The sequence below is a fragment of the Lepidochelys kempii genome, chromosome 5 (genome assembly GCF_965140285.1).
Source record: "Lepidochelys kempii isolate rLepKem1 chromosome 5, rLepKem1.hap1, whole genome shotgun sequence".
Lineage (NCBI taxonomy): Eukaryota > Metazoa > Chordata > Testudines > Cheloniidae > Lepidochelys > Lepidochelys kempii.
This window is the reverse complement of record NC_136384.1, coordinates 113272204-113287023: the sequence shown is the minus strand read 5'-3', so window position 1 is coordinate 113287023 and position 14820 is coordinate 113272204. Positions and strand designations below refer to the sequence as shown.

Genomic DNA, 14820 nt, shown 5'->3' with positions numbered 1-14820 from the left:
GCTTTTGTTATCAGTTTATGGATGAATAAATCATTCATGTTAGAACATGTGAAACTTTCAGGATTCATAACCATATTCACAAATACCCATCCCTCATCCAAATATTCATGAATAACTATTATTATGACTGAACTCAGTATGTATCACAAAAATATTCATGATCATGTTTCTCGAAAATTACTTCAGGGTTTCACATTTCCAGTTTGGATGTCAGGCTAAAATACAATTGCTCTGCTTTCTGCTTCTGTAGCCCAACATCAGCACTGCTCACGAACCACCCACTACTAATACAAAGGGGTATCTATTCACTTCTTCATGCATATATTTAACTTCCATAATTCTACTCAGGTACAATGACAAGAGTTTATACGTCAAAGACCAAGCAGTCTCAAACGAAGGAATGAAACGGATGCACTGTTCCTTCGAATTAAAACAAAGGAACTAAACGGATGCACTGTTTCTTCTGGAACTTCTGTGGTTTACAATAACACGAAACTCCTCTTTCTTCGGTAAAAGAGGACACACAATTTTTCCCAGTGTGTTAAACAAGTTTCCACATTCAAAGCACCATTCAGATATTAGAGCAATATGGACAATTTGGTTCAATATGAGAAATACTCTTGCAAATTTCTCTTATATAACATAAGAGAATTCATTGAAAGAACACATCATCAGGCAAAAATATCAACAAAACCTCCTATGATCTTTCTACATCTGGCAAGGGCTTTGCTTTCCACAATATCAGTTTCATAATTTCCAGAATTTTGGATTTAAGAGCACCTTGTAAATAAATAAAATGGCTAACAGCAAGAAATAAGTGCAGCCTCGCTATTACTGAGCCCTCCAAAGCCACACAATCTAAATCCAAGAGCAATTTTTATGGCAACTTCCAGCTTCTCCCTTACCGTGGACACTGACAAGTTTAGGTCCAGGTCCCAATGTTGCAGTTGGCTCCTATTACTAAAATGGGCCAAATCCCAAATCTGATCCAGAAACTCCTGAATTCTGGGGAATTTCAGATCTAGATCTGAACTTTGTGGCTCTGATTCTTCTCTAATTTGTTCCAGTATTGGAATTCCAATGTCCCCATGGGAACGTTTGCAAACATAAGCTCAGAAACAAAAAAATCATACTTCAGGGTGTATTAAATGCTCTACACTCTTGAAAGAACTCGAGTTTTACAGTATGATCTTTTGAACACAAGTCACATGAAAATGATCCAAAGGACTCATAAAATCATTAAACTTACCAAAGTTTAGTCTCATCAAAGGAGAAAGAACTGAAGCCCAGTTGACAGGTGGATACTGGTAGCTTTCTCCAACTAAAGCTACAGGTGCCAAAGCTACTTTCACCAAGTGAGGGGGAATGGATTCAGGGCCTGCAACAGAACAACCAACTATCACTTGAATTTCACGATGAGCAAATTGGGTAAAATAACCAAAACAAGGAATATAAAAGCATAAGACATGAATTTACAGTATCACATACTGGACTGAAAAACAATTTGTAATGAAAGACGAAGACATTATAAAAGCACCTAAAAATATTCTGTCGTTTGTATTGACTGCAATTGGCTGAATATGCTGCAAACTTTTTGGAATGCAGTTGTTGGATTATACAAAGAACGGTCTGCTAAAGAAGTCTTCTTCTGTCTCTGCTGAAGGGGAGCTAGTCTAAAATTAATTTTAGAAATAAAAATACTTTAAAATAATTTGTACTTCTACAGCAACTTCCATCCGAAACTCTCAAAGCACTTTACACACATTAATAAATTAAGCCTTACACCACTTCTCTGAGGTCAGTTATTATTGTCTTCATTTTACAGGCAGGGAAACTGATGCAGAGAGATTGCATGATTTATCCATATTCACACAGGAAATCAGCACCAGAATTCGGAACAGAGCAAAGCTTTCTGCCACCAGTTACCCTAGTTCCATCCAACAGACATCTACAATGCAAATTCTAGCCGTCATTTAACTTCTACCCAAGCCCAAGTTGAAGGCTTTGTCTTTACTGCAAAGAAGGTGGGGGTTGTTTTTTTAAATGTCAAGATAGCTAACTCAATATAAAGTCCGACTGGAGTAAAGGGCTGGCCTCAACTAGCTATTCTGTAGAAAAAACTACCTTATCTTCACTCTGATTTTCTACACAAATTTAACAAGGTTCCAACATGGTTTATATTAAAATATTCTTCACTGAAATTTTTATTTTTAATATAATTCATTAGTGATTTTTTATAGGTTTTGACAGGTAAAAACAGGTCAAATCACATTTGACAGAAGCAGCACATTTTCACATCATTATGGAATTTGCTCCATCTCACCTTTCTTTCCTCCTTCAATGGCAAAGTCAATAGCTGCCCTGATAAAGCTGTTTTCAGGCAAGTAGCTGAAGTCTGGAGGAACTGTGAAGACAAAAATTATGAAATAAGCCAGCAATTTGGCAGGACAAATAATAATTTCCAACTCCCTATACATTCAAAGGCAAAATGAGGTATTTATGAACTGATCCTCAGTTAACACACTGATAGTGACTATTTCTATTAGATCAAAAGACTGATGCAGATGTTATCACTGGCTTCCGCCCCACCCATCTTTCTTTCCATGTGAATTTAGTGTTGATGAAAGATGCTGGACTGCCAGCAATGAGGAACAGATTCATTCATTTGTCCACTAAAAAGCTATTGTGGTGTGTAAACTTCTCCCCACACCTCAGTTTATAGGGCTTTACCCTAACCTGTAGGGAACACTGCGAAGGATAATAACACAGGTTACACTCCATACCCACTAAGTCCTTGGCCTCTCTGCCAAGACTGCCACCAAGAGGATTGAGGGTTGTTTTTGTGGTGTGGCCATGTGTCCCTTCTTGATGCTACTGACTCATTTACAATTTGAGTCAGATTAAAACTAATGGCCTATATATTTAGCTCCCTCTATTGAATTATATTTCATCAGTCACCTTGCCCTGCAATAATTTACCTGGTGGATTACTGGTGCAGTTATAATTGGTCACTCCAAACCATTAGGAGAAATTCACACCTGCACTGAGGGCCAGTAAAGAGTTTATGTGCCATTTAAATCCCACTTATGCTCTTTTATAGGCTTAAGTGGGACTTAAGTGATGCATAGCCCTCATGCTGACCCTCTGCACAGAGATTAATTTCATCCTTCGTGAATAGCTGTACTGGACTGCTTATGAAGACAGATTAGTTATGCCTTTTAGCTAATCAGAGAATAGCTCACCTGTAGGAGTACAGTTATGAAAAATTAATCTCATTTATTGTCCTTTCTTTGTATTTGTTGGTTTTTAAACGTTTAAAATATTTAAGGGGAAAAGATGCTGAAATAAGAAGTCAGCAAAACTGAAAATCCAATTAGCTCTCAGAGCACAGTATAAATATTTCAGTTGCAAAACACAGTTCAAGGTCCTCCTACACAAATCTAATTTTAAAACAATTATGAATTATTTTCTAGTTTTGAATTTACAACACAGAATTTTTTAAATTAATTTTAAAATACAGATTGGATTGGAAAAGTTTAGCTCGCGAGCTCTTACACTCTGATTCTGCAAGCAGAAACATGGGAAGAGACCCTTGCACTCAACACCACTGACTTTAATGACAAGTTTCAGAGTAGCAGCTGTGTTAGTCTGTATCCGCTATTATCAGCAGGAGAAAAAAAACTTTTGAAGTGATAATCAGGATCGCCCATTTAGACAGTTGACAAGAAGGTGTGAGGATACTTAACATGGGGAAATAGAATCAATATGTGTAATGACCCAGTCACTCCCAGTCTCTATTCAAACCCAAGTTAATGGTATCTAGTTTGCATATTAATTCAAGCTCAGCAGTTTCTCACTAGAGTCTGTTTTTGAAGCTTGTCTGTTGCAAAATTGCCACCCTTAAGTCTTTTACTGAGTGGCCAGAGAGGTTGAAGTGTTCTCCTACCGGTTTTTGAATGTTATGATTACTGATGTCAGATTTGTGTCCATTTATTCTTTTGCATAGAGACTGTCCGGTTTGGCCAATGTACATGGCAGAGGGGCATTGCTGGCACATGATGGCATGTATCACATTGGTAGATCTGCAGGTGAACGAGCCCTTCATGGAGCTAATGTGATTAGGTCCTATGATGGTGCCACTTGAACAAATATGTGGACAGAGCTGACATTGGGCTTTGTTGCAAGGATAGGCTCCTGCGTTAGTGTTTTTGTTGTGTGGTTGCTGGAGAGTATTTGCCATCTTGATTATCACTACAAAAGTTTTTTTCTCCTTCTGATAATAGCTCATCTTAATTAATTAGCCTCTTACAGTTTGTATGGCAACTTCCACCTTCTCTGTATGTGTATATATATATATATCTTCTTACTATATGTTCCATTCTATGCATCCAATGAAGTGGGCTGTAGCCCACGAAAGCTTATGCTCTAATAAATTTCTTAGTCTCTAAGGTGCCACAAGTACTCCTGTTCTTTTCACTGACTTTAATGAGGCTCTGCATGGGTATAAGGATCTGATTGCATGTTACAACTTCCAAGTTCATGCCTTGGATTGTGAGCTTTTAGAGCCAAAGATTGTCTTTCATTTTACGTGGCTGCAGTGTTCTAGCACAAGGGCCTCCCCCTAAAGCCTGTCATCTATTCTTAAACAACAACAACGGAAGCATCTTACCGGACGTTCTGTTCTGGGTGGAGGACAAACTGGATTGATGAAGGTGTCCTAAAAGCCAAGCTGCATTTGTTTGAAGACCAATCACCCCAGAAAAACTGACTATCTGTGAAGGCAATCATTGGACATGAATTTGTAGGCTAGTCTCATTATCTCTTCACTCCATGCTGCAACAGCAAGCTGGACACAAAAACAATGGTACTTTTTTTTTTTTAAATTAAATCTGGATCACATCACACATTATTGGAGACAGACATGATCCTCTCACCTGCGTCAGGGTTCTGATGATTTCATTAAGTTTATTTTGAAACTGGGAGGACTGGATAGCCTCAGATTTCAGCTGCCAGGAAAAAATAAGCAAAACTATGTGAACATCTGAAGGAAAAGCAAAACAATGAAATGCATAATTGATGGTGGAGGAACAGGTTTAGCTCTCATACCCAACAAAAATTGTTGAAAGCAACCTAAGGACCAAATTTTCTTTTCAAAGATATTATTCTGACAGAGGAAATAAATGTTTGTACAATTAATTCAAAACTCTGCAGCAAACTGAATGTTTTGCTATTAAGTAAGCCTAGTTATTTAATTATTCAATGTATTAAACACCACCTCCCCCCCCCACCACCAAAAAAAAAATCCATTCTGATGTTATAGGTGCTCATAGAGATGTCATCCCATTCTTTTCCAGCCTGAATCTTTAACTTTGTTTCTAAAGGAAACACAAGTATCATGTGCTTATGTCTTTTTACCTGTATCATGGATGCTTCAGAACCCACCAATGCGACCAGTCCATTGACAGCAGCCAGACGCTGCATTGTGGGAGACCCCTATAAATCCAAGCAAAACCAACACATGACAAAGGGGTGGAAGGTGGCAAAACACTGAACAGCAAAGGCATTTTCCTCCAAGAAAAGACTTTCATTTTAATTCTGAACTATACAGACATACCTCTTCCCCAACACACTCATATGCTCGCCTCTGAGTGTGAGACCCAACTATGTTACCAAGGTTCTGAAATACATAGCATTTCTGGGACTTGCTCCTTTTCTCAAACAACAGTATATTTCTCATTGATGTAGCATCTCCCACTACAGCATGTTCCAGTCTAACATCTTTGAAGTGCATCACCCATAAGAACATGCTGAGATGACAGAGTCTTTATACGGACTGTCAAAATTTTGTGTTGCTGTTATTAATATTTACCTTCAAATCCCATCTTGGAGAATTCATTTAGGATCTGCTTTTAAAATTACATTTCATATGTAATTTTTTGGCACAATGGGATAAATCATTACTACGGAATTGTAAGCGTAATAAATGAATACATTTCACTCAATTTTCTATTCAGTTAAATGACAGTGATTAATGTTGCCTTCAGTAGGCCTAGAATTGTTCAGCTCCACCTACTACACTAAATGCAATCTAAGCATCACAGCGTAGCTTCAGTATTCACTGGGCATACAGATGGCAATTTACAGGCTGATAAAAGTAGAGCTAAAGCCATTTATTATTTAATGAAATATGCGCTTAGGGTAAACTTACAGTGAACAGCAAAACACAACAATTCCATTTGCCAGTCTAATTTTTGTTAAGTACCACCTTACTTCATAAGTAATCTCAATGTTAGTGTGACTACTCATGGACTAAGATACTACAAATGTGAGTAAAGAATGCAGTTGAGCTCTCACAGACTATCTGGAATATTTTTGGTAGAGAGCTGTCTTACATTACCTTGTTGCTTATAAAAAAAACCCAACAGTTAATAACCTTTCTGTAACTGATGTTCTTCAAGATGTCCATACCACGTTAGGTATGAGCACGCTGGGTGCACAGTCACCAGAGATTTTTCCCTCAGTGGTATCCATCAGGCTGGCTCTAGCGCCCTCTGGTGCACCAGTATAAGGAGCCAAGCCAGCTCCACAACCTCTGAGTTACCTCTTGCCGGCTAACTCCGACAGAGGGGCAGGAGGGTGGGTCGTGGAATGGACATGACCAACATATCTCAAAGAACAACAGTTACAGAAAAGTTATTAACCATTTTTTCTTCTTTGAATGCTTGCTCATGTCCATTCCACATTAGGTGCCTCCCAAGCAATAGCTTAGGAGTTAGGCTTACAGTTCATGGACATGCAGATTGCAATACTGCTCTACCAAACCCAGCATCATCTCTAGCCTGCTGGGTGATGGCATATGTTAGGATATAGATATGCAGGCCTGTCTGTAAAGGCCTATACTCTAAGAATTTAGGTGTATTCTGATCACTTAGCTAGTTATAGAGGTAAAAAAGAAAGAATCAAAATCACTGTCTGCCAGTGTAAGGGCCTTCTCTTACTGTGACAGTCTGAGGCCCTGTTCTTAGGCTAAGGCCTTTGGCTAAGCAGCAGAGGCAGCCAGAAGCTGGGAAGCCAACGGTCACATCCTCACATTCAAAACTAGTATAATTGAAATAAGGTGCTATTGGGCTGTTAGGAATACAATCCTGTCCTGATAGTGCCTATCACCTCCAGAGAAAGGGAAGTGCCTAGAAAATGTAAAAGGAAACTTAGGCTGATAGCATCCTGTCTGGCAAGAACTCACTTATCAATAGCTGGGATGTGAAATCCTCATTTCTGTGTTGTTCTATCATTGTAGTCCCCATTTCCCTATTGTTTGTCTGTATAACTCTGCCTGGTTCTGTGATTGTTTCTGTCTGCTGTATAATGAATTTTGCTGGGTGTAAACTAATTAAGGTGGTGGGATATAATTGGTTAAATAATCATGTTACAATATGTTAGGATTGGCTAGTTAAACTTCAGTAAAATGATAGGTTAAGGTATAGCTAAGCAGAACTCAAGTTTTACTATATAGTCTGCTGTCAATCAGGAAGTAAACGGGGGGGGGAATGGGAACAGGGAATGGGGGTGGGGAAACTGGAATCATGTTTTGCTAACGGGGGGGAATGGGAACAGGGACACAGGTAAGGTTCTGTGGTGTCAGAGCTGGGAAGGGGGACACTAAGAAAGGAAACTGGAATCATCCTTGCTGGAAGTTCACCCCAATAAACATCGAATTGTTTGCATCTTTGGACTTTGAGTATTGTTGCTCTCTGTTCATGCGAGAAGGACCAGGGAAATAAGTGCATGAAGGAATAAGCCCCCTAACAGCATAATAGGATGAAAAAGTATGCACTGACGACCAGGTCACAACCTTCCAGGAGAGGTATGACAAGGGGCACGATGTCAGCAGCTCAAAAGGAGGGCCTGAGAGTCTTGACAGGACCAGGTTTAGGTCCCACGGGGGAATGGGTTCACGAATTTGCAGGTATAATCTCTCTAAGCCCTTGAAGAAGGAAATGGACATTTTGTGACAAAAAAAAACAACTATCCTCCACCAGAGGGTGGAAGGCTGCGATGGCTGCTAGGTGTACCTTAAATGGATGAAATGGCTAGGCCCTGCTGTTTCAGAAGAAGCAGCATTGACTGGAGAGGTGATCTAGCAGGTCAGAGGTCTCGTTGGGAAGACCACATGGAGAAAACGCTTCCATTTGGCGGGGTAAGTCGCTCTAGTAGTGGCCACGTGCTCCCTTTTGCTCCCCAGCAATGAAACCACCGACTCTTGTACTGCAGGTAAAAGCAGTACCAATAGCTAAGGCTAAGTTTTTGTCATGATTACTTTTAGTAAAAGTTACGGACAGGTCACAGGCAATAAACAAAAATTCACAGAAGCCGTGACCTATCTGTGACTTTTACTGTTGCGGCTCCATGGTTTCCCCCCACCACCTTAGTGGCTGGGATCTGTGGGGTTCCCCCTCCACCCACAGTGGCTGGGAGCTGTAGGGTGACTGTATTTCCCAAAGAGAAAATGGGACATCCGAGCCGCTTACCCGAGGCATCCCCATCCCCCGATGCGAGGCTGTCGCCCACTGCTTGTACCCTGAGGAGGGCCCCCTCAGGAGTCTATCACTTGTCACTGGAACTTTGCAGGGTCCCCCTTGTCGCTTCTTGCTGCTAGCACCTGTCACTGGAACCCTGCCACTGGCTGTCAGCTCCAGAGTCCTGCAGCCCTGGGGCTGAAGCAGAGAATGTCATGGAGGTCTCTGGAAGTCATGGATTCTGATTCTGTGACTTCCATGACCTCCGTGACACAAATGCAGCCTTACCGATAGTGCCAGAAGGTCCCTGGCTGCAATGAACGCCTCCAGAGTAGACAGTACCATGATCCCACTGGTGCTGTATTGCCCCTCTGATGCCGAGGGATTGTCTGGGACTGGACTCAATGGAGCCTGCATATGAGGCCAACTCAATGGTGCCCCCCTCTTAGCGCGGGCAGAGGAGTGGCCTCACTCAGGCCGCACTCCACTGTGCTCCCCATGCTTGGCTCTCTTCAGAGTCCCCTCTTGGCCAGCTGAATCTTATGTTTTTTCTTTGGCACAGGTGAAGGAGAATGGTGCCAAGAGACTCCCACAGTGGGAGGAGCACTCCGCACCAACTCTGAGGTACTGGGTGCTGAGTGGGACCTTCTCGGCTCCAATGAGGGACTAAGTGCTGCCTCCATCAGGAGGGACTTCAACCTGGCCTCCTTGTTCTTCTTTGTATGGGACTTGAATTTCCGACAGAGGTCCCTGATGAGTCTCTCCCAGGCACTTCCGACAACTGGAGTGCGGGTCACTCACAGGCATGGGTTGGCTGCAGGAGGCACAGGGTTTCGAACCTGGGGACTGAGGCATGCCCCAGCACCAGACGAAACTCCACTAACAGGGTGAGAAGCACCAACTAACTACATACAACTAATCTACAACAGTCTAAACTGAGAAAATAAAGAACTAAGATAGAGAAACAAGGGAAAAGGACTAAACTAAGAGCACTGAGTAAGAGTTTGTCAAAGCAGGAGGAGCTGTTCCAGCAACCGTCATGGGCGGTAAGAAGGTTCTGAAAGGATGCAGGGACAGCAGGCTCCTTATATTGGTGCATGAGCACACAACAGCACAGGGCACTAGAGCCGGCCTGATGGATACCACTGAGGAAAAAGTCTCCAGTGACGGTGCACACAGTGCACGCACAGCTATCGTGGAATGGACATGCGCAAGCATGCAAAGAAGAAAATTTTGCTTTTTCTTTAAACAGACTGCAGAGAGATTCTTGCTTCTAAATGTGAATCTAATTGCCCGCTCAAATAATTAAAACTATTCTTAACTATTTCCTTCTCCTTAATGAAATAAGCTCATTAGTAATTTTTTTTTAAAAGGACAGACAGACAGCTCCTCTACCTCTGCAAGCACAATTTTCATCCAGGCAGGAAGCAGTCTGTTACTCAAATCTTCTGCTTTCCCATGTCCACAGACTGACAAACCGTGAACTATGCTACCCAATGCCAAAGCAAAACCGGATGTCTGCAGGAAACACAAGATGTCAAAAACACAGATTATAAAACAGCTTTCACAAAAGCCCATGTATTCCTTTTTTAAAAGAAAAACATCCCGCATTCTCCAGATGCAGTACTTCCTACTGATATGTTCATTAACACAAGCTACATCATCATTCAAAATAGCAGGTGCTTTTAAAACCAATAGTTGACTGAAACAAAGAGACAAAACTACAGGTATCAATTTCAGGAAATCGAATTATATGAAGCATCCAGTTTTACGATGTTGAGCCCTGTCATGTTGTAATCTACCAGTTTGGTGCGTGTCTATGTATACATATCAGGGAATGACGTTGCCCTCTAATGACTGGCTTGAAAAAAGGATAGAGACTGCTACTGCTATCAGTCAACGGACTTCTTTAGGTCAAGTGACAGATACCTGTTTTTTGAGAGCTGAAGAACAAGTGTTGTAGTTCAGAGAGATATTTAGGCCACCATCAGCAAAAGCTTAAGCACCTGCTTAAGTCAATGGCATTACGCGTGTACTTAAAATTAAGCATGTACGTAACTGTGTGCGTTATTTGCAACATATATATTTGTAACTATACCAGACAACATCAAGGCCTCCTTTGCCTTAACCTGGTGACGAGGAAGGAACTAGTGGAATGCAAATTAGTTAATAATGCAATTATTAGGACATCAGCACCTGTATAGACACTCATCATGATCAGAGTGGATTCTCATTACAAGTTTCTACTCCTTGATTCTGTGGGACAAAGTCCGTGCTTTAAGGCAGGGAATTCTCAACCTTCTTCAGTATGGATCATATTTTAATATCAACATTGTCTCCTAGACCAAATCCCCTCCCATTGACAGAATACCTACTTCACAATTACACAACACCCTTGTTGCAACTGCAGCAATTGTTTACATGAAACAGTGACATTAGGCAACAGCATGATGTATTTGTAGCTTCTTTAATGTGATTTAGCAGCTGGAAAAAAGAAGGAACTAGAATCACAGAAGCATAGAATATCAGGGTTGGAAGGGTCATCTAGTCCAACCCCCTGCTCAAAGCAGAACCAATCCCCAACTAAATCATCCCAGCCAGGGCTTTGTCAAGCCTGACATTAGAAACCTCTAAGGAAGCAGATTCCACCACCTCCCTAGGTAACCCGTGACAGTGCTTCACCACGCTCCCAGTGAAAAAGTTTTTCCTAATATCCAACCTAAACCTCCCCCACTGCAACTGGAGACCATTATTCCTCATTCTGTCATCTGGTACCACTGAGAACAGTCTAGATCCATCCTCTTTGGAACCCCCTTTCTGGTAGTTGAAAGCAGCTATCAAATCCCCCCTCATTCTTCTCTTCTGCAGACTAAATAATCCCAGTTCCCTCAGCCTCTCCTCATAAGTCATGTGTTCCAGCCCCCTAATCATTTTTGTTGCCCTCCACTGGACTCTTTCCAATTTTTCCACATCCTTCTTGTAGAGTGGGGCCCAAAATTGGACATAGTATTCAAGATGAGGTCTCACCAATGTCAAATAGAGGGAAAGATCACGTCCCTCGATCTGCTGGCAATGCTCCTACTTATACAGCCCAAAATGCCATTAGCCTTCTTGGCAACAAGGGCACACCGTTGACTCATATCCAGCTTCTTGTCCACTGTAACCCCTAGGTCCTTTTCTGCAGAACTGCTGCCTAGCTACTCGGTCCCTAGTCTGTAGCAGTGCATGGGATTCTTCCGTCCTAAGTGCAGGACTCTGCACTTGTCCTTGTTGAACTTCATCAGATTTCTTTTGGCCCAATCCTCTAATTTGTCTAGGTCCTTCTGTATCCTGTCCCTACCTTCCAGCATATCTACCACTCCTCCCAGTTTACTGTCATCTGCAAACTTGCAGAGTGTGCAATCTACGCCATCCTTCAGATGGTTATTGAAGATATTGAACAAAACTAGCCCCAGAACCGACCCTTGGGGCGCTCTGCTTGATACTGGCTGCCAACTAGACATGGAGCCATTGATCACTACCCGTTGAGCCCGATGATCTAGCCAGCTTTCTATCCACCTTATAGTCCATTCATCCAGTCCATACTACTTTAACTTGCTGGCAAGTTAGTATCACAGTATCATGACTAGTATGAATATGAAACTAATTATATGAATATCATATGACTAGTATCATATGACCAGCAAGCTGTTTGCAGACCACCAGCAAGTGCCCCAGGGACCAAGATGCAGGAGTCTCTGTTTTCGAGGATGGTTTTCTGATGTGAAGAAAAAGGATTACAAAAGTAAATGTTGATTTGTCTCCCATTTCCAGATACATTTACTAGTCTGCTGATTATTGTGAACAGTCCTGTCAGCATTTCCTCTCGGTGACAGAACTTCTCTTTTCCCATTGGTAGAGATTGGCTCGACGAGGAGAAAGAAGCAGTGCTGAAACAAGGCTGTTGGAGCGAAGGGAGTCAAACTGTGACAGAAGGGCAGTCAAGGGATGCTGAAGTAACAAAAGAATGCTGTTTTGATCATCTGTTAGATGGAGATCCTAGAACAAGGATTCTCAAACTTCATTGCACCATGACCCCTTTCTGACAACAAAAATTACTACAGGACCCCAGGAAGGGGGATCAAAGCCTGAGCCCAACCAAGCCCTGCCAGCCCAGGGCATGGGTGGGAGTAAAGCGAAAGCCCCATCTCCCCAGGCCGGGGGACCAAAGCCAAAGCCAAAGCCCAAGCCCAAGCCCAAGCGCTTCAGCCCCAGGCAGTGGGCCTGTAACCTGAGCCTTGCTGCCCAGGGCTGAAGCACTCGGGCCCCGGGCCCCAGCAAGTCTAAGCCAACCCTGGCAACCCCATGAAAATGGGGTCATGACCCACAGTTTGAGAATCGCTGTCCTAGAACACTGACTGTGTGGAAAGGGAAACCCTAGAAGAAGTTGTGGTTGAGACACCAAGCTATTAGGATTGTGTTTGTGATCAGCAGTATGGAGTCTACAGAAAGAGTAGAAATATAATTAAGGCTAAGATTTTATCATGGATATTTTTAGTAACAGTCATGGACAGGTCACGGGCAATAAAGAAAAATCAAGAAAAAAAGCCCCTGACCTGTCCTGACTTTTATTAAAAATATCCATGATAAAATGAGAAGGGACTGGGCAGCTGCGAGGTGGCTGGGATCTCTGGGGTCCCCACCAGTGGTGGGGACTCAGAGTTCCAGGACCCTCTGCCACCAGTGGCAGAGGGGAGCTGTATGGTCCCCTTCCCAGTGACAGGGAGCACTGTGGGGATCCCCCTGCCCTCCATGACAGCAGGGGAGCACTGCTGGGGGCCCCTTGCCCCCTGTGGCAGCAGGGGAGCTGCAGGGCTCCCCTTATCCTCCTGCAGCAGCCCCCCTGCCCTGCCGCAGCAGCCGGGGAGCTACTGGGGGTCTCCCCTGCCGCTGTGGCTGGCAAGGAGTTGCGGGGTACCTCCACTGCCCATGGCAGCTGAGAGCTTGGGGGCTCACTGCTTCAGGAGGCGGTGGGTACCTTACAGCTCCCTGCCACTGCAGGTGATGGGACCCTGCAGCTCCCAGCCCCCAGGGCTGAAGTCAGAGAGTTCTTTGGAAGTCATGGATTCTGTGACTTCCTCGACCTCCGTGACAAAACTGTAGCCTTACCTATAATTCAAGAGAACCCAGAGAAAGGCTATTTCCCCAGTGAGAGAAGGTCTCAAGAACAGAACTAGGAAGAAGATATTAATTGGGAGGTTCAAGGTGCTGAGACACCCTGAAATCAAAATGTAAGCTTTTCCCTTAAACATGGTCAGCATATATAAATTCAGTTTTTGTCTCACCCTTTGGTCATGAACAGTTATAGGGAATATACATATCAAACAACTGGCCTTCATTGTACACTCCTCAAATCACACACTTTCAAACAAATACCCAAGAAATCAAGGAATTTCCATCTTATGCTGACATGGGTGCAGTGTTAAAGATACATAGGAAAAGAAACTAATATAATGAAAGAAAGCAGTCCAAACTGTGGATATAACCTGCTGATTATTTTCCGCTAATGTCCGCAACTTGTTCATGATCTCTTCAGCCTCCACTGCCTCTATGATTTTCATGCTGAAAGCACACACGCAGGAACAGGCAATGGAGTAGGCAAGGATCTGAATAAAGGGAAAGGGGGAAAATACAGGTTAAAAAAAAAAAAGACAGGTTAACATTTCCCAGGGTGGGAACACATAGGGAACACCTTTTAATGAATACTGTAGATATACACCAAGGCACCTCATTCCCCCACCCCACCCCAGATAATGAGTAACCCACCCCAAATGTATTCAAGGATACCTAATTCTAGGAAACAAGTGAAATAAATTGTGGATACAGTCATTTAGTATAGGAATAAGTCCACTGTAAAATAACCAGACCAATACAAGCTTTCCATGTGGTTTCCAATGTTGCTGCATGCTACATGTCAGGATTGTGATAACACTCAAATTTACCGTATCTGGCCATTAACGGACAAACAATCAAACATTAAAATTACACTACTAACTGATACTCCAAACCAAAGGAAATCTAATGTTGAGAGCTAAACATACGCCCTCAACCCAAACTTTTGTGCCCAGGTACTACAGATAGTAAGAGACGTACCTAGTATTTTGAAATGTTTATGAATTCCTATATCTAAACCAAAGCAGTAAATTGTAATTGCTGCCTTAACTCTGGTCTCCTTTGCCTTTGTATATTTTATTCAATCCAGTGTTAGCACAATGCTTGTATTTATTGTCCGTCTGGAGACAGAGTTGTGACATTTAAAGAGCAT

The 14820-nt window shown here is 42.5% G+C and overlaps 1 protein-coding gene across 6 annotated transcripts in view; it reads right to left on the bottom strand.

Moving 5' to 3' along the window:
- Positions 1-14820, bottom strand: part of FOCAD (focadhesin) — a 200222-nt gene that overhangs the window by 15475 nt on the left and 169927 nt on the right. For all 6 annotated transcript variants that reach the window (XM_073345495.2, XM_073345491.2, XM_073345494.2 and 3 more), the window contains 7 exons: positions 14042-14161; positions 9912-10034; positions 5416-5493; positions 4935-5006; positions 4670-4772; positions 2324-2404; positions 1250-1378 (listed from right to left, as the gene is read on the bottom strand). In XM_073345495.2, the coding sequence (XP_073201596.1) occupies positions 1250-1378; positions 2324-2404; positions 4670-4772; positions 4935-5006; positions 5416-5493; positions 9912-10034; positions 14042-14161 (706 nt within the window). The remainder of the gene's footprint in view (positions 1-1249; positions 1379-2323; positions 2405-4669; positions 4773-4934; positions 5007-5415; positions 5494-9911; positions 10035-14041; positions 14162-14820) is intronic.